The sequence below is a fragment of the Narcine bancroftii genome, chromosome 13 (genome assembly GCF_036971445.1).
Source record: "Narcine bancroftii isolate sNarBan1 chromosome 13, sNarBan1.hap1, whole genome shotgun sequence".
In the NCBI taxonomy this organism is placed as follows: domain Eukaryota; kingdom Metazoa; phylum Chordata; class Chondrichthyes; order Torpediniformes; family Narcinidae; genus Narcine; species Narcine bancroftii.
Genome location: NC_091481.1, coordinates 76,590,561 through 76,613,875, shown reverse-complemented (window position 1 = coordinate 76,613,875; position 23,315 = coordinate 76,590,561). Strand labels below are relative to the sequence as shown.

At 46.3% G+C, this 23,315-nt stretch overlaps 1 protein-coding gene across 1 annotated transcript in view; it reads left to right on the top strand.

The window, feature by feature from the left end:
- The window catches only part of LOC138747917 (ras and Rab interactor 2-like), a 48,626-nt gene that overhangs the window by 10,929 nt on the left and 14,382 nt on the right, over window positions 1–23,315 (top strand). The window contains exons 3-7 of the mRNA XM_069907559.1: window positions 4,888–4,996; window positions 9,801–9,873; window positions 13,857–13,948; window positions 18,424–18,795; window positions 21,326–22,033. Of these exons, the coding sequence (XP_069763660.1) occupies window positions 4,888–4,996; window positions 9,801–9,873; window positions 13,857–13,948; window positions 18,424–18,795; window positions 21,326–22,033 (1,354 nt within the window). The remainder of the gene's footprint in view (window positions 1–4,887; window positions 4,997–9,800; window positions 9,874–13,856; window positions 13,949–18,423; window positions 18,796–21,325; window positions 22,034–23,315) is intronic.

Here is a 23,315-nt window from a genome sequence, read left to right as displayed (position 1 = left end):
AGAAAAATTGTCACTGGCTCATTTTCTTTGGAATTATGAAACCGTGCACATTACGAGTGAATGGGGTACAATTAAAACAGTGGTTTTCAAACTTTTTCTTTCCACCCACATACTAATCACAGATGGCATAGGAATTGCCTAAGGTCGAATGTGAGTTTAGGGGGACAGTTTGAAAACCACTGCTATATGTGAAGGGCTCAAGCCTGAAATGTTGGTTCCGTATCTTTATCTTTGCTACATGAAAGGACACTGAGTTTCTCCAGCGTTGTGTGTTTTTACTCCATCCACGGTGTCTGCGGACTTTCCCATTTCACTTGTATCCTCCTCCCTTCCCTCGACCCACTGTCAGTAGCCTTGATCTACATCTCCTCATTATTCCAAATTGTTTCACATTTTCTTACTACTGAGACCATTTGGCCCATTGAGTCAGAACAATCCCATTCTGGCACTTATATCTCTGTAACTTATTCTCTCTCACATTCCCCTCAACTCCCCCTAATTCTCCTGTCATTCCCTGCACTGGGGACAATTTACAGCAGCCCTATTATCCAGTCAGCCTTCGGGACGTGGTGGGGGGGGGGGAGTCTTGAGCACCTGGAGGAAACCCACGAGGTCACAGGGAGAATGAGCAAACTCCACATAGACAGCACGGGAGGTCAGGGTTGCAGCAGCAACAATATATCTGGACCCTTCTGCTCAGGGAAATGAAATGGGTCCTGTTCACTGTGAGAAAACATCCTCAGGTTAAGACAAGTTTATTGTCTTCTAATTGCACAAGTACAACTCGTTGAAACAACGTTCTCCAGTCCTCGGTGCAAAACAGGCAGAGATGTAGCCAGATATAACACACGTACAGACAAACAATACATATGCAGGACAAGAATTCATATATACAAATAAATCAATAAATATTGTTCCGTGAATATGAGAGTCTTGGATGGTTGTTCACCGTTCTCACTGCCATGGGAAGAAGCTGTTCCTCAGCCTGGTGGTGCTGGGTCTGATACTCCTGGATCTCTCTTCCAATGGGAGCAGCTGAAGGATGCTGTGTGCAGGGTAGAAGGGGTCCTCAATGATGTTGCGTGCCCTCTTCAGACAATGATCCTGGTAGATGAGGGGGAGGGAAACTTCAGTGATCCTCTCTGCCGCTCTTATGGTCCTGTGGATTGACCTGCAGCAATCGTAGCCACACTGGCCAGGATGTTCTCGATAGAGCTCCTGCAGAAGGTTGACTTAATGTTAGCCGGTAGCCTTGTCTGATTCTCAGGAGGTGCAGGCCCTGTTGGGCCTTCCTGACAAGCAAGGAGATGTTGTGTGTCCACGATAGGTCACTAGTTAAGTGAACTCCAAGGAACTTGATGCTCTCCACTCTCTCTCCACTGCAGAGTTGTTGATGTGTAGTGGAGAGTGGTCATCCCTAGCTCTCCTGAAGTCCATGATCGTCCCTTTTGTCTTGTCCACGTTGAGACTCCGGATGTTACTCTTGCTCCGTATCACAAGATTTTCCACCTCTTCTTTGTCGTGTTGTTTCAGCCCTCCTTTATGATGGGGATCAGAAATGGCTGAGTATTAATCTCAAAGTTTCTGGTTATCACTGAGGTTACACTTTTTCATCAGGATCTGCTTGGAGGGGAGTTGTGCGGTGGGAAATGATGTTGCCCAACTCTGCATCATGGCCCCTACCCGTAAACCCATCCTTGTATAGCTAGTGTTAGCAAAAAAGATGAAAACTTCCATCGTCATCAGTCGGAGTTGGAAATATTATCATGTTCCTTTCATTCACACTGCGACAAAATCCTGGAACTTGACCACCAGTGGGAGCACCTACACTGGAAGGACTGCAGAGGTTCCAGATGGCTCACCACCACCTCCTCAAAGGTAGCTTGGAGATGGAGAATAAATAAAGGACATCCTGTGAGTGGAAAGGACTACAAAAGGCAGCATTGTATAAAAATATGCAAAGAGTCAGTGTACGGGTGGGAGATCGAGAACTTGGCTGAACGGTGCGCCGTCAACAACATCACTCTCAATGCCATCTAAACCAAGGAGCTGATTGTTGACTTCAGGAAGGGAAAGCCAGAGATGTACGATCCAGTGATCATTGGGGGATCAGAGGTGGAGCATAAATCCCTGCAAAAGGTAGTGGACGCAGCCCAGGACACCACATGCAAAACCCTCCCCACCATCGAGAACATCTACAGGGAATGCTGCCGTCGGAGAGCAGCGGTGATCATCGAGGACCCACCCCACCCAGCACAAGCTCTGTCCTCGCTGCTGCCATCAGGAAAGAGGTCTAGGTTCCACAAGACTCGCACCACCAGGTTCACGAACAGCTGCTCCCCCTCCACCGTCAGACTCCTCAACCTCAAACTCAATCAGGGACTCATTTAAGGACATTATATTTCTGAATTTTCAGTCAGTTTTGTTTACATTTATGCATGCATATCTTTTCTTGAATACCATTTTTTTTTTGCAATCCCCTTCCCCAAGTAGAAATTTTGCCTGGCTTCCAGGAGAATGAATCTCAGAGTTGCATGTGATGTCCTGTATGTACTCTGACAATAAATCTGAACTTTGACTAAATGCTGATGTATCAAGTGAGTGCCTGATTCCAACAAGTTGATTTTTATACAAAAATAACCCACAACAGTGAGTTTCTCCAGGTGCACTAGTTCTTCCCCACTTCCCAAAAATGTGTGGGTTGGTCGGTTAATTGCTCACTGAAAACTTCCCCTAGAGTGTAGATGAGTAGGAACAGAGGGAAATGAATAAGGATGTGGAGAGAATTAACTGGGTCAGGGTAGAATTAGTGTAATGCAAGTCGTGCCCCTTTTCCAAAATGCATGGGAGCAGAAGTGTTTCAGATTTTGGATTTTGCCGAATTTTGGAACAATGTGCGTAGGTAACTAAGCAATACAGGAGCATCAGCAGAATCCTTGTATCAGCTGTTAAACAACAACAACCAACAATGACAGGCTTTCGGCCTCCGTCTATGATGTAATAATTAGGTGGAGGTGAATTTCAGATTTCACATGAAAATAATGTTCAGTCCTTACCAAAACTAAAGCTTGATCTCTGCTTACAAAAGAAGATAAATGCAGCACCAAATACTCAAAATTCAGCTGGATGGGGAAAAAAAACAATGAGTAATGCAAGTAGGGTTTGACGGTGACAAAGGTTGGTGACCAACTGGCACCAACCAAGTGTCAGAGCCCCACGTGGGTCAGGTGTGGGATTTTCCACTTGTGGCATCATGTCAGCGCTCAAAACGTTTTGGAACATTTCTGAGTTTGATTTTCGGATAAGGGGTACTCGACCTCCAATAAGTGTTTGGTGTTGTGACAGAATTGTGTTATTATTAACCTGTAGTTATAAATATATTATATATATGTGTGTGTGTGTGTGTGTATATATATATATATATATATATATATATAATTTTATGGGTAGACAGGATCATGCATTTACAGACACCCAGAGAGAAACTATTTTGGAAGTCCAAACGTCTGCTGGAAGCCCATTTGCTTAAAAAGACTGCTAATTCAAAACTGCAAACAGTCAAAAAAAGTCTTATGACTGTTCTCTATTGAAAACTCATAGCAATAGGTGTTTGCTCAGAAACATCTGTGTACACGCACAGCCATTCTGATGGCTGGTTAACAGACAATTTCGAGTCAGATCCACTCAAACGTTTGGAAGAGATAAAGCCACATGTTTTTAGCAAGTAGATGCAAAGTAACTTTGAAATAAACTTCAAAGATAGGAATGATGTCATGTGGTAAAGTCACTTCAAGACTAAGCATTTTTGAATATTAAGGAATTAATTTCAAACTGAAGCCAAAAGAACACCTTACCTTAAAGGTTCCATTATTGTCACGTGATGGTTACTTTGTGTAACCCCTGACTGGGTTTCCTACTGCCAGTGGAAGAAAAACAAGTTCTGAAACCTCCATGCAAGAGGGGAAAATCATTGGTATGGAGGGACAACTCTCTGAAAACAACTCCACAAGAAATTTGTGAGTTTTGATGCCTCACACTTCCTCCATAAATACTTCTGGGCAACAATTTAAAGAATCTGAGTTTCAAAACAAAACTGACTGAACTTTAAAATCATTCCTTCAGAACCAAACCTGAAATGTGATAATGTGATAATTATAAAATACAGATATACAAAACGTTTTTTCCCCTTTTATCCCCCCTCCCTCATTCCCTCCTCCCCCCCCCCCCCACAAACTACCCCAAATAAAGTATAATGGAGTTAACATGTATATAGTTGGTTATTTATTTTCTGCTCTTACAAAAAAAACCTTATTACATATATGGACACCATACTCTAATAAAAAAGGAACAATTATCAAGCAAATTGTAAGTTATCTTTTCCAATGGAATACATGAAAATTTTGGTTTTGCCACACGCACGCACGCACGCACGCACGCACGCACATATGCGTGCACACACGCACACGCACGCGCACACACACGCACATACGCGCGCGCGCACACACACGCACATGCACGCGCTCACACATACACACACACACGCACATGCATGCACAGACACATACATCCATTTGTGCATAGTGGGGCTAAGTTAGAGTGAAGTAAGAAGTGTTATGTTAATAATTAATAAAACTTATTGATTTTGAAAATACCATTGTCTTGGTAAATTCCTACTGCCTACTGGTTTAGGTCGTAACAGATGTTGTTGCGGACTTGGGGCCAAAGGGTCTCTGTCATCCGACACCTCACTGCGTTCTGATGAGATTAGTATCACCACACCCCTAGTAAAATAATGTTCTAGGCTCCAAGAGTCCCGTGATTTTTTTTAAAAGTTATAGAAGAACTAGAGGTCTACATATTAAATTACTTTCTTATCTATAATTCCAGACATTTTTGGTTTGGAGCAATAACTGCAGAAAAAATAAGATCCTGACGGTTCGCCTGGAACATGAGACGCTTGAAACAGAGGATTTTATTGTCAAGGACAATGGCTCAGGTAAACCTCTCTCCACAGCCACTTCCCCCAACAATCTTCCATCAATGTTGTGCACAAGAGTAGTATTGGGAGGCTATTGAACCATGGGCTGGAGGCCGCTCATAAATGGGAAGTCACAGTCAGGAACAGCCAGGACAGAGCATCTCCTCTAGGCAACCCGTTGGCCTTTAAACTGAGTGCTGCCTCTCTCTCTCTCTCTCTCACTCTCTCTCTCTCTCTCTTCCTCACCCTCCGTCCTTCTCATCTCTAAGACTCACAATCATGTAGGTTTTCTTTTTACTTTCAAGCTTCAATTTAGAATCACTGTGAGGCTTGTATGTGACTTGAACAGAACCTTGTGTGTGCAAAAGTAGTTGACAAACATAGCAGATTTATTATTTTACATGGAAGCAATGATAAATGATTATTATAGTCTTCAGAGTATGAGGGACATCACAAACAACAGGGCGGCACAGTTGGCGTAGCGGTTAGCACAACACTGTTACAGCGCCAGTAACCGGGGTTCAAATCCCACGCTTTCTATAAGGAGTTTGTACATACTTCCTGTGTCCGCGTGGGTTTCTCTGGATTCCTCCCAGCTTTCAAAACATACTGGGAGCTGTAAGTTAATTGGGCAGCAAGGACTCATGGGCCGAATGGCCTGTTACTGTGCTGTAAATCTAAATTTAAATTTGAAAGCCCCCCCCCCAAGATTCTTATTACTGTGGGCCAGGCAAAATCCCGTCTTATTGGTGGGGCTAAAAAACTTTACTCAAGTGAAAAGTCTCTTCCACAAACCCTCAGAGACTCATGGTCCAAATGACGGTGCTGCCATCTCTTTTCCTTCTGATGAGCATTTTGCTTTCCTTCTTAAACTTTGGAGTTGAATGGAAGAAATGATCTGCAGGAGGAGCTTAGTGGGAGGGAGGGAATGGTCAACGTTTCGGGCAGGGAGCCTTCATCAAGAGTTGGTAGGTTAGTTTTCTGCTTAAATTGGCCACTTGAATTGCCCCTGGTGTGTAGAAGAGTGATAGAATCTGGTAGGGAAGTTCAAGGGAAGGTCAGGGGGTGGGGACAGATGAGAAAGCAGGGAGAATAAAATGGGTTACGGACAAAATAGAATTGCTCAGAAAGCCAGGACCACCCAATGGGCCAAATGGCCTCATTTACATCATATAACATAAATGAAAGAGTTAATCAATAAATAATCTTCTCTCCCTCTTTTATTTTCCCCCCTCTCAACCTGGGGGCAGGGGAGGAGGGGCTTGGCACGGATGGTGAAGCGGTTAGCGCAATGCTGTAACAACGCCAGCAATCGGGACCGGGGCTTGTACAGTCTCCCCGTGTCTGCATGGGTTTCCTCTAGGGTCTCCGGTTTCCTCCCACTGTTCAAAACGTGGGTTAATTGGGCGGCACGGGCTTTGTGGGCGCATTGGCCCTTGACCATGCTGTATGTCTACATTTTTTTAAAAATTAAACCCCCCCCCCCATTTTCTTCCTCTCTCCCTCACTCCCTCTATCTCTCCAAATCTTTCCCACCTTCCCTTCTGTCTCTTCCCCTCCCCATGACCCTCCTCAACCAAGAGTTCTGCTCCAGTCGGGCTCCAGTTAGGATCTCCCAGAGTCAGTTCCACTCCTAATCGCTAATGAGGGGGTCCGTTGAATATTTCAAGAATCCCCAAGTGAATCATCACCTTATTTGTGGAAAACGTTGTCAAAATACAGCAGATTCAGAAAATGAAAATAAGTGCAAGATAAATGGAAAAAAAAGAGCAAGGGTTATGCAATGAGATGATTATCTCCCAGCAGCATGAGAAAAGGAGGCGTTACTTGTATTCAACAGATTAGGTTCAGTGTAGGTGTTGCACAGAAGTAAAAGTTAAGTGTGATGCAGGGTCCCGAAGAGGAAATTTACCCGGTAACTCAGGGAAATAATCTGATTCCGAGTGATTAATGTAATCCAAGAAGTAGAAGATAATAAAACAGGTTTTAAGGCCAGCGCACCTCATTGGGGACTGATTTAGCTGAACCAAGGAACCCCTCATTAATGTTCTCTCAAGGGATCTTTGACCTGAAGGCTGGAGAAGCTCAACAGGTCAAACTGTGTCTTTTATATAGTAAAGGTACAGAACTGACGTCTCGGGCTTGAGTCCTTCGTCAAAGTTTGGGAAAGTGCCGGCAGGAGTCCAAAAAAACGAGTGGGGAGGGAGGGGGGGCAGGTGGCAAAGGCAGGAGGTGATAGGCGGAGGGAACAGCAGCCATGAGGGGGGGTGGGGGGGTGGATGGAGGAACGGGAAAGACAGAAAAGGGGGAGGGGAAAGAAAAAGATGAACAGGTTTATTGGAAAGTCGTCTGGCTGGAGGGCGCCCAGAAGGAAAATAAGGTATTGCCCCTCCTAACTGCGGGTGGTCAGGGTGGGATAGTAGCCGAGGCCAAAGGTAACAGGTTCTCTTTCCAAATATTCCTCTGGCTTGAGTGTAGCAGGGCAGTGGTGTAGCTGCCTCCCAGCTCCTACGACCTGGGTTCAATCCCCACTTCAGGTGCTGTCTGTTTGGAGTTTGCATGCTCTCTGGGTCATGCCACCTAATTGAATGAGAGGTGAGGAAGGCCAATGCCATGTTTTTCTCAGAATACTTCATTTATGATTTTCTAAGACTCAATCTTTCACACCAGAGTCTATTTTTTGCCCCGGCCCAGTGGCGAATTAACTACCACCCAGGCATCTAGGCTGAGCTTTAGTAAGGCCCCCCAGGGTTGATGTCATAGTGCGGGGGGGGGGGGAGCATTCATGGAAAATAGGGCCTATGGCAAGCACTAAAATTGCGCCCCTGTCCAAACATCTGACACCCATCGTTTAGATAACTTTACCAACTCAAATACAAGTCAAGCTCTCGATGCTGCAGGGATTTGCCAATGCACCAATTCCCTCTCCAGCCCCAGGCCCCCACCCACCCTCACCTGGTACCCCAGGCTGTCTCTAGTACTACTGCTTCCCGATCAATCAAGGCTGAACGATACCACTCGGCAGCCACCACAGCTCCATTGCCCCGAGGGCCCAAGCCCACAAACTTCCTGCATCTTCGCTGCTTCCACTTCCTGGAGTGTATGGAGATCTCTTACTTCTATTGTCAATTGACATCGGGCCCCCTTACCTTCCAGGCCCCTAGGCTTCAGACTAGTGAGCCTAATGGTTAATCTGCTACTGACCCCCCCCACCCCGCCCACCCCTCTCTCTTCCCTCCCATATCCCAATACCACAAGGAAAAGATTATGTAAGTTAAACAAACATCAAGACCCTTAAAGGAACCAAATATGAATCGAGAGTAACATAAACTAAAATGAAAAAGATATGAAACTAGAACACGTCGTCTGCGCCCCGACCCACCTAATTTATCTCGATGGATCCACTATTAGTACAGATTTTTACCTTTATTCTATAAAGAAAGGGTGTAACGATATCTGCGCACCAATGTGCTGCAGGTAGGGTTGCCCCACCCTAACAAATGGGCCGTATCTCCTCCTCAAGTTGTACGTGATTTTCTCCAGGGGATACAAGTCTGCATTTCCGAATTCCATCGTGTAATATTGAGTTGGGAGTCGGACGTCCGCGTGATCGCTATACACTTCCTGGCGACCTTCACAAACTGAATTTGGTATCTGGACAGTTTAAAACCCACCTCCTTAATGTTCTCCAGAATCCCGGATCCTGTGGAAAATCAACCTTTGTCCTCTTTTTCAGAATGTCCCCTGGGTCCTCCCAGAAGGATCTCACCTTTGACTACAGCTAGGTTGAGTGGATAAAGGTTCCAATAAACACACCGCACCTGAACATTTCTTGTTTGGATTTATATAATTTTTGTGGCATGACATGACATGACAATGCATGTTAACATTCATTTCGAGAGGAATAGAGTAGAAAGGCAAGGATGTAATGCTGAAGGTTGACAAGGTGTTGGTTGGGCCGCATTTGGTGTATGGGCTGCATATCTAAGGAAGGAGGGGGACCAACACATGCGGTAACTCGAGACGAGGAAACCACGGAGACTGTGAGCTGCTGGAGACCGCGGTCAAGGAACTTGCACCAGGCTGCAGACTGCTGGAGACTGGGCCTGAGATTGGCTGAAGGGGTACCAGGTACTGCAGCCTGCGTGGGATCCTGCCTCCAACACCAACAGCCTTCAGCCGCAGAGCCCCTCACAGCCAGGTCCGCTGCCGTAGGTACCTTCCACATGGGGGTCATCTCCTCTGCTTCTCCTTCTCATACATGGGGTGGGGGGGGGGTGGAAGTTTCTGGTGTCCTGCTTCCTCGAGGCCACCATCTTGGACCCAGACCCCGTGGTCACTGGATTTTAAAATAAAACAGCATCGGCTTCCTTTCGTAGAAGGTTGACAAGATGGCGGCCGGTAGCCTCGCCCGCTTCAGTCTACTCAGGAAGTGCAGTCACTGTTGCGCCTTCCTGACAAGTGAGGAGATGTTTAAATAGAATTAGTGTGGGACTGGTGTAAACTGAGTGTTATTAAGTCATAGACGTCTACAGCCTGGAAACAGCTCCTTCAGTTCAAACAAGCTAGTCATATCTACCCATGGTTAGGCCTCATCCCTTTTAATTTCCTATCCAGGACCCTGTCTAAATGTCCTTTGAAAGTGCTCTATGGTCAACATGGGCTTGGTGGGCAGAAGATAACTGTCTTTTAAGGTTACAGGAGTATAAACACAGCTCTTACATTGACTGCTATCTCGAGGCATGGATATTTGTGCAACGGAAGTGAGTTTCTCTGAGGTGTTCAATTGATTCTGGATTAATTCTATTTTATTTTCATGCAGTTTATTATCTGGAACATTCTTATCTTGGATTCACCAGTATCTTCCAGCTGATTGGCTACTACTGTGTGAGCAGGTGAGTTACTGCCCACCTCAGCACATTAGACTCATTGATAATTCGACCTCAGTTCAATGGTCAATAGTCCTCCAGGAATTGATAAGAACACTGTGGTAAACACAGGGTGACATGGTTGGTGAAACGGTTAGCACAACGCCTTTGCAGTGCCAGCAATCAGGTGCGGACCAGTATTCAAATCGTGCACTGTCTGTAAGGAGTTTGTACATTTTCCCCGTTTCCTCCAGGGGCTCTGGTTTCCTCCCACCTTTCAAAACGTACCGGTTAATTGGATGGCCTGGGCTCGTAGGCCGGAAGGGCCAGTTATCATTGTGTATGTCTAAATATTTTAAAAATTTAAAAATTAAAATGTTGGACATGTTAGGTAGCCAGTTGAATATTAAATGTAATGTTTTTAAACATTTTAATTTTGAGATACAGCACAGTAACACTCAACACCAACCTGTGCCACCTAAATACACCCATGTGATCAATTAACCTACAAACCCTCTACAAACCCCCCTGTAGAAGGAAACCCATGCAGGCACAGGGAGAAGGTACAAACTCCTTACAGACAGTGTTGCATTGACTGCTATACTCACTGTTCCACACTTGTGACAGACAGGTCATGCCCAGGAATATGACCGACTGGAGTTGCAACTGTGCTGTCTTGACCTTGGAGCCCTGGATGTATCCAGTGACCATCTCATTTCACACTCATTTGATCCTCGGTTTCTCAATGTGACCTGGAGGCTTGATTCAAGATTCCTTCATTGTCGTGTGTATAAAATGTGTACCTTTGTCTGCCCTGTAAAAGGACACACAGCGGCATCACTATCCAGTCGAGAAAGAGAAACAAAATCGAGTCTCCTCAGAGACATCGAGTGTCTGTAGGTCCCGCTGTCTCTTCCAACACCGCCACCACCTCCTGCAGCCCCCGTAACGTCCGTAGCAGTGTGTCCTCCTGTCTGTCCCAGTGGTGACCCCAAGCTCCACGCTCCCAAGTCACCCTCCTTGGCCCGTGGATGGAGCTGTCAACCCCCGAGGCCCTTTGGGAGGCCTGCTCACTATCGGCACCCTCAGGGATCCCATTGCCCATGCCTGGTTCCCATGAGCCGGTTGCCTGCAGCGTCATCCTTCGACCGCTAAGCCCCTCGCTGGTCTGCTGCTGAGGTGTCCCTCTCTGTAAGTGCTATTCATATCTCTATACCTTGGAGCGCAAGAGGATGAGGGATGATCTCACAGAGGTGGACAAAATCATGAGGTCAGACGAATGCAGAAATCAAGAGTCTGGAAATCGGTAACCAGAGGACTGTAGGTTTAAGGTGAAGGGGAGGGAAGATTTAGCAGGAACCTGAGGGGCTACCTTTTTACAAAGAGCATGGTGGGTGTATGGAACAGGATGCCAGAGGAGGTGGTTGAGTCAGGTACTATTGCAATGTTTAAGAAAAAATTGGATAGATTTCAGATTTATTGTCAGTTCATACAACCCTGAGATTCTTTTTCCTGCGGGCACAGCAGAATTATCACTTATTGGTGGTGCAAAAAATAAACTGTACTCAATGCACACATGTAAACAAATAAAGAAATGTAAACAAACTGACTGTGCAACACAGAGAGAAAAGAATCAGTGAAGTGCACATCAGATTCTTTAAACGTGTCCTTGATTGAGTTTGTTGTTGAGGAGTCTGATGGTGGAGGGGGAGCAGCTGTTCCTGAACCTTGGGATGGGAGTCTTGTGGCACCGATACCTCTTACCTGATGGCTGCAGCGAGAACAGAGCATGTGCTGGGTGGGGTGGATCCTTGATGATTGCTGCTGCTCTCCGACAGCAGCGTTCCCTATAGAGATTCTTGATGCTGGGGAGTCCTGGGATGTCCTGGGCTGAGTCCACCACCTTTTGCAGGGCTTTACACTCAGGGGTTTTGTTGTCCCCGTACCAGATTATGATGCAGCCGGTCAGCACACTTTCCACCACACCTCTGTAGAAATTTACCAGGGTTTCCAATGTCATGCCAAACCTCCGCAAACTCCTGAGGAAGTAAAGGGTGGGTTCAGAGGGATATGGGCCAGACGCAGACAAGTGGGTAGCGCACGTTGGTCAGCCTAGACAAGTTGGGCCGAAGGGCCTGTTTCCACCCTGGATGACTCTCTGCAGAGGGCAGATGGATTCAGGGGAGATCCCCTTTAAACAGGAGCCAGGCTGTTCGAGGGCTGGCAGCGGTGGTTAGTACACAGACAGAACGGAGAATCAGGCACTCTCTGAAACAGTCAGCTGTAAACATCTGCAAGCGAGGACTGGAGGCTGTCGGCAAGGGAAGGAACAAATAGCTCAAAACTGATCATTGCTCATTGACTTTCCTGCCTCATCTCCACCTTTAGCCTTTGGAGAGGATTCAGAACCCACATGAACATATCTGACCCCTTATATGTTGAAACCCTCCCCACCCCGTCCAGTTCTGGTCTCAGGAACCAAAGGAAACAGATAGTTGGTACCTGCACCAGGAAGCCCATTCTGAATTGTACCTGTTTCAACTCTTGAAGCAAATAAAAATCCTCATCTTTTCTTGGGGCAGCCGTTTCATTCCAAGAGCAAGGTTAGCATATTGGTCAGCGCCACGCTGTTACAGCGTCAGTGACTGGGATCGAATCCGGCGCTGTCTGTAAGGACACGTTCTTCCCGTGTCTGCGTGGGTTTCCTCCGGGCGCCCCGGATTCATCCCACCGTTCAAAACATGACCGGGGATTGCTGGTTAATTGGATGTAAATTGAGCGGCATGGGCTCGTGGGCTGAAATGGCCTGTTACTGTGCTGTACGTTTAAAATTTAAAAATTAAATTAAATTTTAGACGCTCCGTGGAAAACCACTGTACCTATGTTTTGGCGACGTTAGTACTTGTTTGTGCTGGACCAGCCTCTTGCTGTCTGTGTCTAAGGCTTCTCCCCAAAACATTAGTTCTGTATCTTTATCTTTGCTACATAAAGGACACTTTGACCTGCTGAGTTTCTCCAGCATTGTGTGTTTTTACTTCATCCACGGTGTCTGCGGACTTTCCCGCTTCTCTCGTCCCACTATCAGTAGCCTCGATCTCCGTCTCCCGATTATTCCAAATTGTTTCACATTTTCTTACGACCGAGACCATTTGGCCCATTGAGTCAGAACAATCCCATTCTGGCACTTATATCTCTGTAAACTTATTCTCTCCCCTCGACTCCTCCTAATTCTCCTGCCATCCACTGCCCTGGGAACAATTTACAGCAGCCCTATTGTCCAGCCAGCCTTCGGGATGTGGTGGTGGGGGGGGTGGGAGAAACGCGAGGTTACAGTGAGAACGTGCAAACTTTACGTAGACAGCAGGGGAGGGCAGGATTGCAACAGCAATTAAACAGCTGGTCCACAACGCAGCCTCGTGACACCTGCTCAGGGAAATGAAATGGGTCCTTTGACATCCTCAAGTCAAGTTTGACATCTGATTGTACAACTCCCCCACCCCGCCCCCCCCTTACCATTTTGTTTGGGCTCCTGCCAACAATTATCCATACCTTGATGAAGGACTCTAGCCTGAAACGTTGGTGAGGTATCTTTATCATTGCTACATAAAGGACACTGACCTGCTGAGTTTCTCCAGCTTTGTGTCCGCGGACTTTCATGTTTCTACTTCTACCTGCTCTTGTTCTGAATTTCACCATCATTTGATTGGAGCAGCAGGTGGTGCAGCACAAGGTGGTGGCCCTCGAGTTGCTGGAGCATCGCCTGCTGGCAGGAAGTGATTGGCAATTGCGTGCAGTGTCTCCATGCTCAGTGCCACAAGGATGGCTTCATAGAGAAGTGTCACCCACCTAACATCAAAGGAACGGAAAAAAAAAAACCCACCCCACGTTTGTGGCATATTTGGTTATTGCAAAAACAGGAAACTCTGAAGTGAAATAAGGAACTCCCTGTGATGATTATTACACTGTGCCTGTGCTCCCTTCTAACACCAGTACCCTGGTCTCTTGCGCAGGGATGTTCTGCCCACTCGCCTACAAGTGCCCCTTGCCATCCTGTGCTCAACCAGCAAAGAAGAACTGGAGAAGATCTCAGCACTTGGCATGAGTGAGTTCATTGACCACACTAATGTTACTTTCAGATTGAGTTTGTACAGCTTCCTTTATTACAGCCCTGATCCCTGCTACCTCCTTCCTCCTCATTGCTCTCACTTCAGCTCTGTTTTTCCTCCGTGCCGGGTCAACGTCAACCCCTGCCCAACTTTCCATTTGCCCTGATTCCACCATCCCCCCCCCCCCCACGCCTGCCAATGGCACATCACTGTGTCACCCTCAGTCAGCAGCTTCCTACCCCCACCTCAGGCCACGCTACAAGGATCGACCGGGTGTGGCCACCCCCATTGCCCTTGGCAACTATGTCGCATCCTTGAATGCAAGGTTTAGTCAGCGAAGACCTTTAGTGGTTCAGGTGCATCACATTAAATGTAACGCTGCTTACAGCACACTTGATCCTCTCCACAGAAACATCTTCAAACGTATTCCTCCAAACTGTCTGAACCCCAGAGTCCATGCTTTATGGTAATCTTTCAAACGCAATTACTTTAATGCCTAAAATTAAATGTGATTTGAATCGGAGGAAAGATTGACCTCTTGCATTAATAGGACGTGCTAATTATATTAAAATGAATATTTTTCCTCTAATTCAATATCTCTTTCAGTCAATTCCTTGTAAAATTCCTCAAATATCTTTTAAAGACTTAAATACTTTATGGAAAGATAAAATGATCAGGGTATCATTACAGAAATTAAATTGGAAGTGTGCACTAGGAGGTTTGCAACTCCTTAATTTTCAAAATTATTATGAAACAGCACTGTTGAAATGTATTTATAGGATGTTTGAAGTGGATAAACCTTTGATATGGGCTAATATTGAATGATCTCAGATTGGTGAGAAGAAGATGGATCCATTTATTTATAAATAGAATCCTCAGTTATTGAGTAAATATAATTTACCTGTGTTGAAACACTTAATGGATTTAAGGTGTTAAAAAATATGAAGCTATAGGTTCTCAAGGTAAAATTTCGGGTAAAACCCCTTTGTATCAAAATAAGCTTTTTTTCTTTTACACTTAATAATCAACTTTTGAAGTTGAGCGATCGAAAGGGCATTAAATTGGTAGAAGATTGTTACGAAGTAGGATATTTTATTTCCTTTCGAAGAACGGAAGAGAAATATGATATATCTTCGAATACTCTTTTTTCCTTATTATCAAATTAAAACCTCATTGTTGGATAATTTTGGGTGTACTTTACAGTTACCTAGACAGACTAAATTTGAAACTTTAATTACTGAAGGTGGCAAGAAGGGATTCATATCTGAGATGTATGCTTTATTACAGAATAAAATGCTTAAACCAAATGTTTATAAATTTAGATTAAGATGGGAGAAAGATTTGGCTGTATCTATTTCTCAGGATGATTGAATGAATCTATGTGAGGACAGTATGACTAAAATTGTAAACTAAGGTATCAATTGGTTCATTATAATTTTCATCAATTGTATTTAACCCCGGAGAAATTAAGGAAATATATGTTTATTTCTTTGGATTTATGTTTTCGATGTCATAAGGAAGTCGCTCCTTCTTACATTCTACTTGGTTATGTGAGATGGTGAAACCTTTTTGGAATAGATTTAAGGAACTCTTAGAAGGTATTTGTAAATTAAAGGTTCCCCTTGATCCTTTAGTATTTTTGGTGGGTTATATTAACAGATTGATGTTGGAGTTAAAATTAAATACATTTCAAATTGCTTTTTTGAGATTGGCTTTAGCTGTGGCTAGAAAATGTTTGGCAATTACTTGGAAAAATGAAACTAACGAGTATTCAGCGTTGGCATTTGGAAATGAGATCTTGTATTCCGTTGGAAAAGATAATGTATAATTTACATAATAATTATTCCTTTTTGGAGCCTGTATTTGGATTATATGGGGTTGAATTATTAATCTCCATTAGTGGTGTTGCTCCAAACCATGGCAACTAATTGATGAGTTTTATGTTATATGATCTCTTCCTTTCTTTCCTTTCTCTTTTTTGGGGGTAGTTTAGAGGGGGGATGGGGAGGGATGGGTGGGTGAGGGTAGGGGGGATGGGGGGTTGTAGGGGGTATTATTTACATAAAGTATATCATGTATGTATTCTGTTTTTTCTCAAGCTGTATTTTTTTATTGTATGGCTTATCAAAGAAACGCAATGCCTATCGAGGCTTTCAGGTGGAGGTCAGGGGAAGGGTTCTCTCATTTCTCCGGGTTAATATGTAACCATCAACCGATGTCGGGAGTGTTTAAATTGAATTTTTTAAATTCAGACATACAGCACAGTAACTCGAGCCCATGCCACCCCCAATTAACCAACAGACCCCGTATGCTTTGAAGGGTGGGAGGAAACCGGAGCACCCGGGAGAAACCCATGCAGATACAGGGAGAACGTACAAATTCCTTTCAGACGGCGATGGATTTGAACCCAGGTTACCTAGGCTGTAACCCAAACGCTGCCCATTACCATGTTGCTCATGAGGACTTGTGAGCAAATTGGTGATCAGGTTCCTCACATTTTAATGGTGACAGCACTGAAATGTGCTCGAGAAGGCTGCTGTAGAGATTGGGATCGGTTGTGATTGAACTAAAAACAGAAAATGCTCCAAACCCTCCGCAAATCAGGCAGCACGCAGCTTCAAACACAGAACTGTTGGAGGGACTCAGCCAGTCTCACAGCATCCAGAGCAGATAAAGATACATTCCCAATGTTTCGGGCCTGAGCCCTTCCTCAGGGTATAAGTAAAAAGCAGGCAGGCGCCTGAATTAAAAGGCTGGGGCTGACAGGAAGAAAAGGCAGGGGGACAAGTACAGACCAACAGGCAAAAGGTGATATTTGGGTATGGATGGGGCACAGGAGAGAGGAAAGGTGCCCTTTCTTCCTGTCAACCCCAGCCTTTTAATTCAGACGCCTGCCTGCTTTTTACTTATACCCTGAGGAAGGGCTCAGGCCCGCAAAGTCAGGAATGTATCTTTACCTCCTATGGGCGCTGTGAGACCAGCCGAGTTCCTCCAGCAGTTCTGGATCGCCTGCAGGCTTTCGGGTTTCACTGCACCCAAGTTCATTTTTGTTGTCACATGTACTAAGATGGCAGAGATGGAGGTTATTTTGCCAGCAGGTCCAGTTAGATACCTCAGTCATAGTACTTATGAGAACCAGCACAGAGTTCCAGAGAGGGATCAGTTGGGATGGAGCAAAGGCAACGTAGTTTTACTAGTTCGGGGTTGACTCAGGAATCTCACCTGTGGAGTTCACCAAAACCAGAAAGATCTCCCCGTTAGCGTGTGGCTCACGGAGGGCCAGAACCACGAACTTAAAGTCCGAAGCAGACGGATTCCAGATTTCAGCTTCATTGTCAGGGTACATCCATGACACCACACACAACCCTGAGATTCGTTTTCCTGCGGACCAGGTGGAATCACCACTTATCGGTAGTGCAAAAACAAGCTGTACTTAATGTACACGCGTAAACAAATAAAGAAATGCAGAGAGAATTTTTTTAAAAAACCAATAAAGTGCCCAAGTCAGAGCCCTTAAACAAGTCCCTGACTGAGTTGGTCATTGAGGAGTCCGATGGTGGAGGGGGAGCAGCTGTTCCCGAACCTGGGTGGGTGCGAGTCTTGTGGCACCAAAACCTCTTTTCCTGACGGCAGCAGCGAGAACAGGGCATGCGCTGGGGTGGATCCTTGTTGATCACTGCTGCTCTCCGAAGGCAGCGTCCCCCTGTAGATGTGGGGAGGGTCTTGCCTGTGATGTCCTGAGCTGTGTCCACTACCTTTACACTCAGGCGTATTGGTGTCCCCGTACCAGACCACGATGCAGCCGGTCAGCACACTTTCCACCGCAACTCAGTAGAAATTTGCCAAGGTTTCTGGTGTCGTACCAAACCTCTGCAAACTCCTGAGGAAGTAGAGGCCACATGCTTAGAGAAGGAGTGGCACGGTTAGCTTAGGGCGGCACAGTTAGTTTAAGGGTGGCGCAGTTAGCATAGGGTGGCATGGTTAATGTAGTGGTTAGCTCAGCACCATTACTATGCCAGTGAGCCGGCTGCAAATCTGACGCTCGCTGTAAGGAGTTTGTACGTTTTCCCTGTGTCCACAGGGGTTTCCTCTGAGTGCTCTGGTTTCCTCCCACCCTTCAAAACGTACAGGTGTTATAGGTTAATTGTGTGTAATTGGGCGGCCCGGACACATGGGCCGGAAGAGCCTGTCACCGTGCCGTATGTCTGAATTAAAAATGTAAAATTTAAATGTCGTCTATAGAGGAAAGGGATTCTCTCGGTTGCTTTAAGAATCTGCAGAATAGACTTCCGATCTGATGCTTTTGTATCTTAGTCCAAGGACCATTGCCTGAAGAGGGTGCACAAAATCAGTGAACCGGTGCGGACTCGAAAGGCCAACATGGCCTGTTTCCGCTCCGTAAATGGTTATATGAGAGTAAACTTGACTTTTCTCTGGCTGCGCAATGATTTTTTCCTGTGTTTCCCTGCAGTGTTTTGGGATCTGACTTTGAACGAGAAGCAAGGTGCCGGCTGCCAGGAATGCACTGGTCATGCCAGAGAGACTGACCCAAGGGTGGAACTCCTGAAGCAGAAATGCCTGCCCATGTGCTCCGTCCAGGTGATGGGGGAAAACGGGGCACTCTTCTTCATCAACCCACTCTTCCTCAAGGAGCACGGGGACAGCTGGCTGAAACACGAAGCGTCCCCCCACACCTTCAGGCACTCCCGCCTGGCCACCAGGTGCAGGCGTCCATCAGTCAGGCAGCCGGCGAATCCTGCTAGCTCACAGGAGAGCCTCGAACAAAATGATAGTGAGAGATCGGATTCGGGCAAGAGGATAGAAGAAAAGGAAATATTTAAAGGTAACGGGCTCTTTACATTTTCCTTTTAAAGTGTTGGGTACGAGGAAGACATTCAGCCCATCAATACTGTTCCCTGTACAATGCTACTGTGGCCCATTTAACACCATCTGCATGCCCTCTTCCTCAAGACTTTGCTAGGAACTTTTGTGTGGAATGGTATAATTCACTGGGATTTAGATCTAATTCTCTCTCTCTCTCTCTCTCTCTCTCTCTCTCTCTCTCTCTCTCTCTCTCTCTCTCTCTCTCTCCCCCCCCTCCCTCCCTCCCTCCCTCTGACTCTCTCCCCCTTCCCTCTCTCCTTTCACAGAACCAAAACCTTTCCTCTTATTGAATCCAATTAACACCTTTTCTCTGTTAGTCTGGACTCCACCCCCTCCCATTCTTCCCCCTTTCTCTCTCCCCAGTCTTTATCGAGATGCCTGCCTGCTTTTTGATTATACCTTGAAGATCAATTTTAGCACAAGAAGAATTTGGACAGGTACATGGATGGGAGAGGTAGGGGGTCTAAGGACTAGGTGCAGGTCAGTGGGACCAGGCAAAATTAAAATGGTTTGCCGCAGACTAGAAAGGTCAATCGGGCCTGTTTCTATGTTCTATGGTTCTAAGGGCTCAGACCTGAAACATCGGTAATAAATCTTTACCTCCTACGGACGTTATGAGACCAGCTGAGTTCCCCCAGCATTGACTGTGTTTTTAATCTTATGGGATTTGTTATATTTCGGATGTTGTCAAGGGTTACCCTGACACTCTGGGAAAACTTTGCTTGTGAGCTGATAGCAGACAAGCAGTTGCCCCACTCTAGAGCTATTTTAACTTTTAGTGCATCTGCCCCCCACCCTGACACCAGTCTCCAGCAGCCCGCAGCCTGCGCGGGCTCCTCGCCTCAAGTCACCAGCAGCCCTTGGGTCTTTCAGCCACAGAGCACCCCCCCCATCACTGGTGCACTGCCGTGGTCACCGACCCGTCTCCTTTGCTTCTCCTCAGATTGGTGGGGGGGGGGGCCTCCCCATTTTCTGGTGCGCTGCAGGTTACATAAGACGAGAGAGCCCAATAGTCATGCTGTTAGATTGAAGGTTGACCAGGAGTATGATGTGTTGTTCCTCGTCAATGGATGAGGCCAAGGATAGGCGTCTGTATGGGAGCAGCCAGGAGACTGTAGGTTTGTAGCTGGAGGAGCTCAGTTCCTCACACCCACTGAGTTTCTCCAGCGGTGTGTCCGTGCAGGAATATTTGAGTGAATAGAAATCATTGTCGCTGGTAGCTGTGGAGGCTAAGGCATCGGGGAGATTTAAGACAGAGGGAACGCTGCTGTTGGGGGGGAAGCAGCGATCATCAAGGGTCCACACCACCCAGCACACGCTCTGTTCTCGCTGCTGCCATCAGGAAAGAGGTATCGGTGCCACAGGACTCGCACCCACCAGATTCAAGAACAGCTGCTCCCCCTCCACCATCAGACTCCTCAACGACAAACTCAATCACGGACTCTTACCTGTTCACTTTATTGATTTTCTTTTTGTTCTCTCAGTATTGCACAGTCAGTTCTTTGTTTACATGTTTTACGCTGTGTACAGTTTTTTTTTGCACTGCCAATTAGTGGTAATTCTGCAGACCCCGCAGGGAAAAGGAAATCTCAGGGTTGTATGTGATGTCACGCATGAACCTCTGACAATAAATCTGAAATCGGAATCTGACTAGGAGAAAATCAAGGGTTATGGGGAGAAGGCGGGAGAATGGGGTTGTAAAGGAGAGTAAATCGGCCATGATGGAATGGAAGGGAGAACTCAACAGGCTGAATGGCCTAATTACACTGGACAACAAAAGTTTTCAAACGGTTTGCTTCCTGAAAAAAAATTAAGGATTTTTAATCCTTATCAAGGATGATAGATAACTTCAATATGAACACAAAGATAATTTCAGATTTGCTGTATCCCATAGAATGTTGGAGAAACATTAAGTTAACTTTTATTGAATTTAGCATGTTTAGTCGCTCAACAATGCCGAAGCATTGCGTTAGTTCAACTGACCTAAAAATATTTTGCTGTTGATCTTCGTTTGTACTCAGCATCTGATGCCTCTTGTGTCAGTCGGCCGGTACTGATGGATTTTCAGTTGCCCTGAGACTGCTTTTCGGTGGCCACAATGTCCTGGTGAAACCCTTCACTGTGTTCATCACCAACTGCACTGAGACCAAGTGCAAATGCAGAAAATGAATTTTCAATGACATGTCGCACTTCATGGTTTTGTACGCTTGAAGTAGACTTAAAATTCGACAGAAAATCACAAATATAGTTTATATCTAAAAAAAACTGTGTGTGATAGGAATTTTAAGGCAATTTTCGTGACCAGCAGCCCAAAATCCATAAAATACACCCAAAAGTGTTCAGGAAGCAAAATCTTTGTTGTCCAGTGTTCGCACAAACTCTCCCTTGCTGACAGCTCCTGCCTCTCATCTCCCCAACACTGGGACTGATTGAATTGTTTTAAAAGGTTAGTGCATGGTAACAATTCTGTCTCAATGGTTCTCCTGCAGCTCACAGCCAAGACACAAACGTGGAGTCTCCCTCGACAATCTTGAAAAGGAAGACCTGCATTCAACAGGCTGCCTGGAGTTGGGGAGAAAATTTGGAATCCAGCTCCCTGGAGCAGAAGGAGGAACCCACAAGTCCCAGGAGCAGGGGGACGGGGATGGGAGCGGGAGTGCGGGACAGCAGCACACTGCCTCCGTACCACCGTACCTCCTGGTTAGAGGGCACGGAGGACTCCAAGGGTCAGTCCACCCTGCGGAAGTTCCACTCAGAGACCTCGCTGCTGGCTTGTGACTGTCCCATGCTGCCTCCCATATCAGAGCTGGACTCCCTGTCCATCAGCAGTGTGGAGGATGAGACTGGGTCCTTGAACTTGCAGCTCAACCAGAGGCACAAGCGCCACTCGTACGCCCTGACCAGCAAGGTGAGGCATCGCCTGTCGGCCGTGAGCCACGCCTTCACAGGCCTGGTATCACCCGACCGCAGGATTAGGAACAAGATCGAGGAGCTGGGCCAGAACAAGAACTGCTACTTTGGCAGCCTGGTGCAAGGTTTTGTCTCCTACACGGTGAGGAGCAGGGACAAGCGGACCAGCAGCACAGAGATGCTGCAAGGGATCCAGCAGATGATCACCAGCCTCCGAAACTACCTGACCCAAAGCTCCGAGCTCACCCACACTCTGGACCAGAGCGACCACGAGGACTGTAATATGGGTAAATGCGCTGCGCCTCCTCCACCATCAGACTCCTCCACAACAAACCCAATCAGGGACTCATTTAAGGACTCCTTTTGCACTTTATTGATTTTTTTCTCTCTGTATTGCATAGTCAGTTTGTTTACATTCCTTTATTTGTTTACAGCACGGTAACAGGCTATTTTGAGCCCGTGCCGTGCAATTTCACCCAATTAACCTACATGCCCCCCGGGTACGTTTTGAAAGGTGGGAGGAAACCAGAGCCCCCGGGTAAAACCCAAACAGACATATAAACTCCTGACTCCGCGGGATACGAACCTGGGTCACTGGCGCTGTAATGGCATTGCACTAACCGTACCATTAACAAACTTGTAAGTTGAGTAGTTTTTTTTTGCACTACCAATTAGTGGTAATTCTGCTGCACCCACAAGAAAAAGATTCTCAGGGAAGAATGTGATGTCATGTATGTACTCTGACAATAAATCTGAAATTTGAAAACCACCACTCATCAATTTCCATTTCCACTCCGTCCTTACTCATCTCTTCAACTTCTCAAGCAGCCCTCATTCCCCATTTTTTTCGCTGCCACCTCTTTGAGCCCCCACACCTAATTCTGATTTGGTAGCCTGCTCAAGTCCCTACGAACTGCCCTATCCCCATAAACCCTTCCCCTACAAACTCCCCTGCCCATGTAACCCCACTACAACCACCACACCCCTCTCTATCCCCATAAACCCTTCCCCTACAACCTCCCCTGCCCTTGTAACCCCCTACAACCACCATACCCCCTCTTTCCCCATAATCCTTCCAGCCCCTATCCTGTCCACATAAACTGTCACTGTCTGTAAGGAGCTTGTACATTCTCCCTGACGTGGATATCCTCTGGGTGCACTGGTTTCCTCCCACCCTTCAAAATGTGCCAGGGGTCCATTGGGTGTAATTGGGTGGGCCAAAAGAGCCTGTTACTGTGCTGTATGTCTAAATTTAAATTGGCCTCAGGTTATGGAGGGAGGGGGGGGGGCTGTTGTATCAGTGTTTGTGACCCGGGTTCGATCCTGCCTGTGTGGAGTTTGCACGTTCCCTCTGTGACTGCGTGGTTTCCCCCTCCCCAACCCTGGGTGCTCCAGTTTCCTCCCACATCCCAAAGTGACATTGGAAGAGCATTTGCTTACAACAAATTGCCACTATTGCAGATGGGGTGGGGGTGGGGGATCAAGAGGAATTGATGGGAATGTGAGAATGAGTGGGGAATGGGGGAAATCATTGGGACAGAACATGTGTAGACTTGATCGGCCACATAG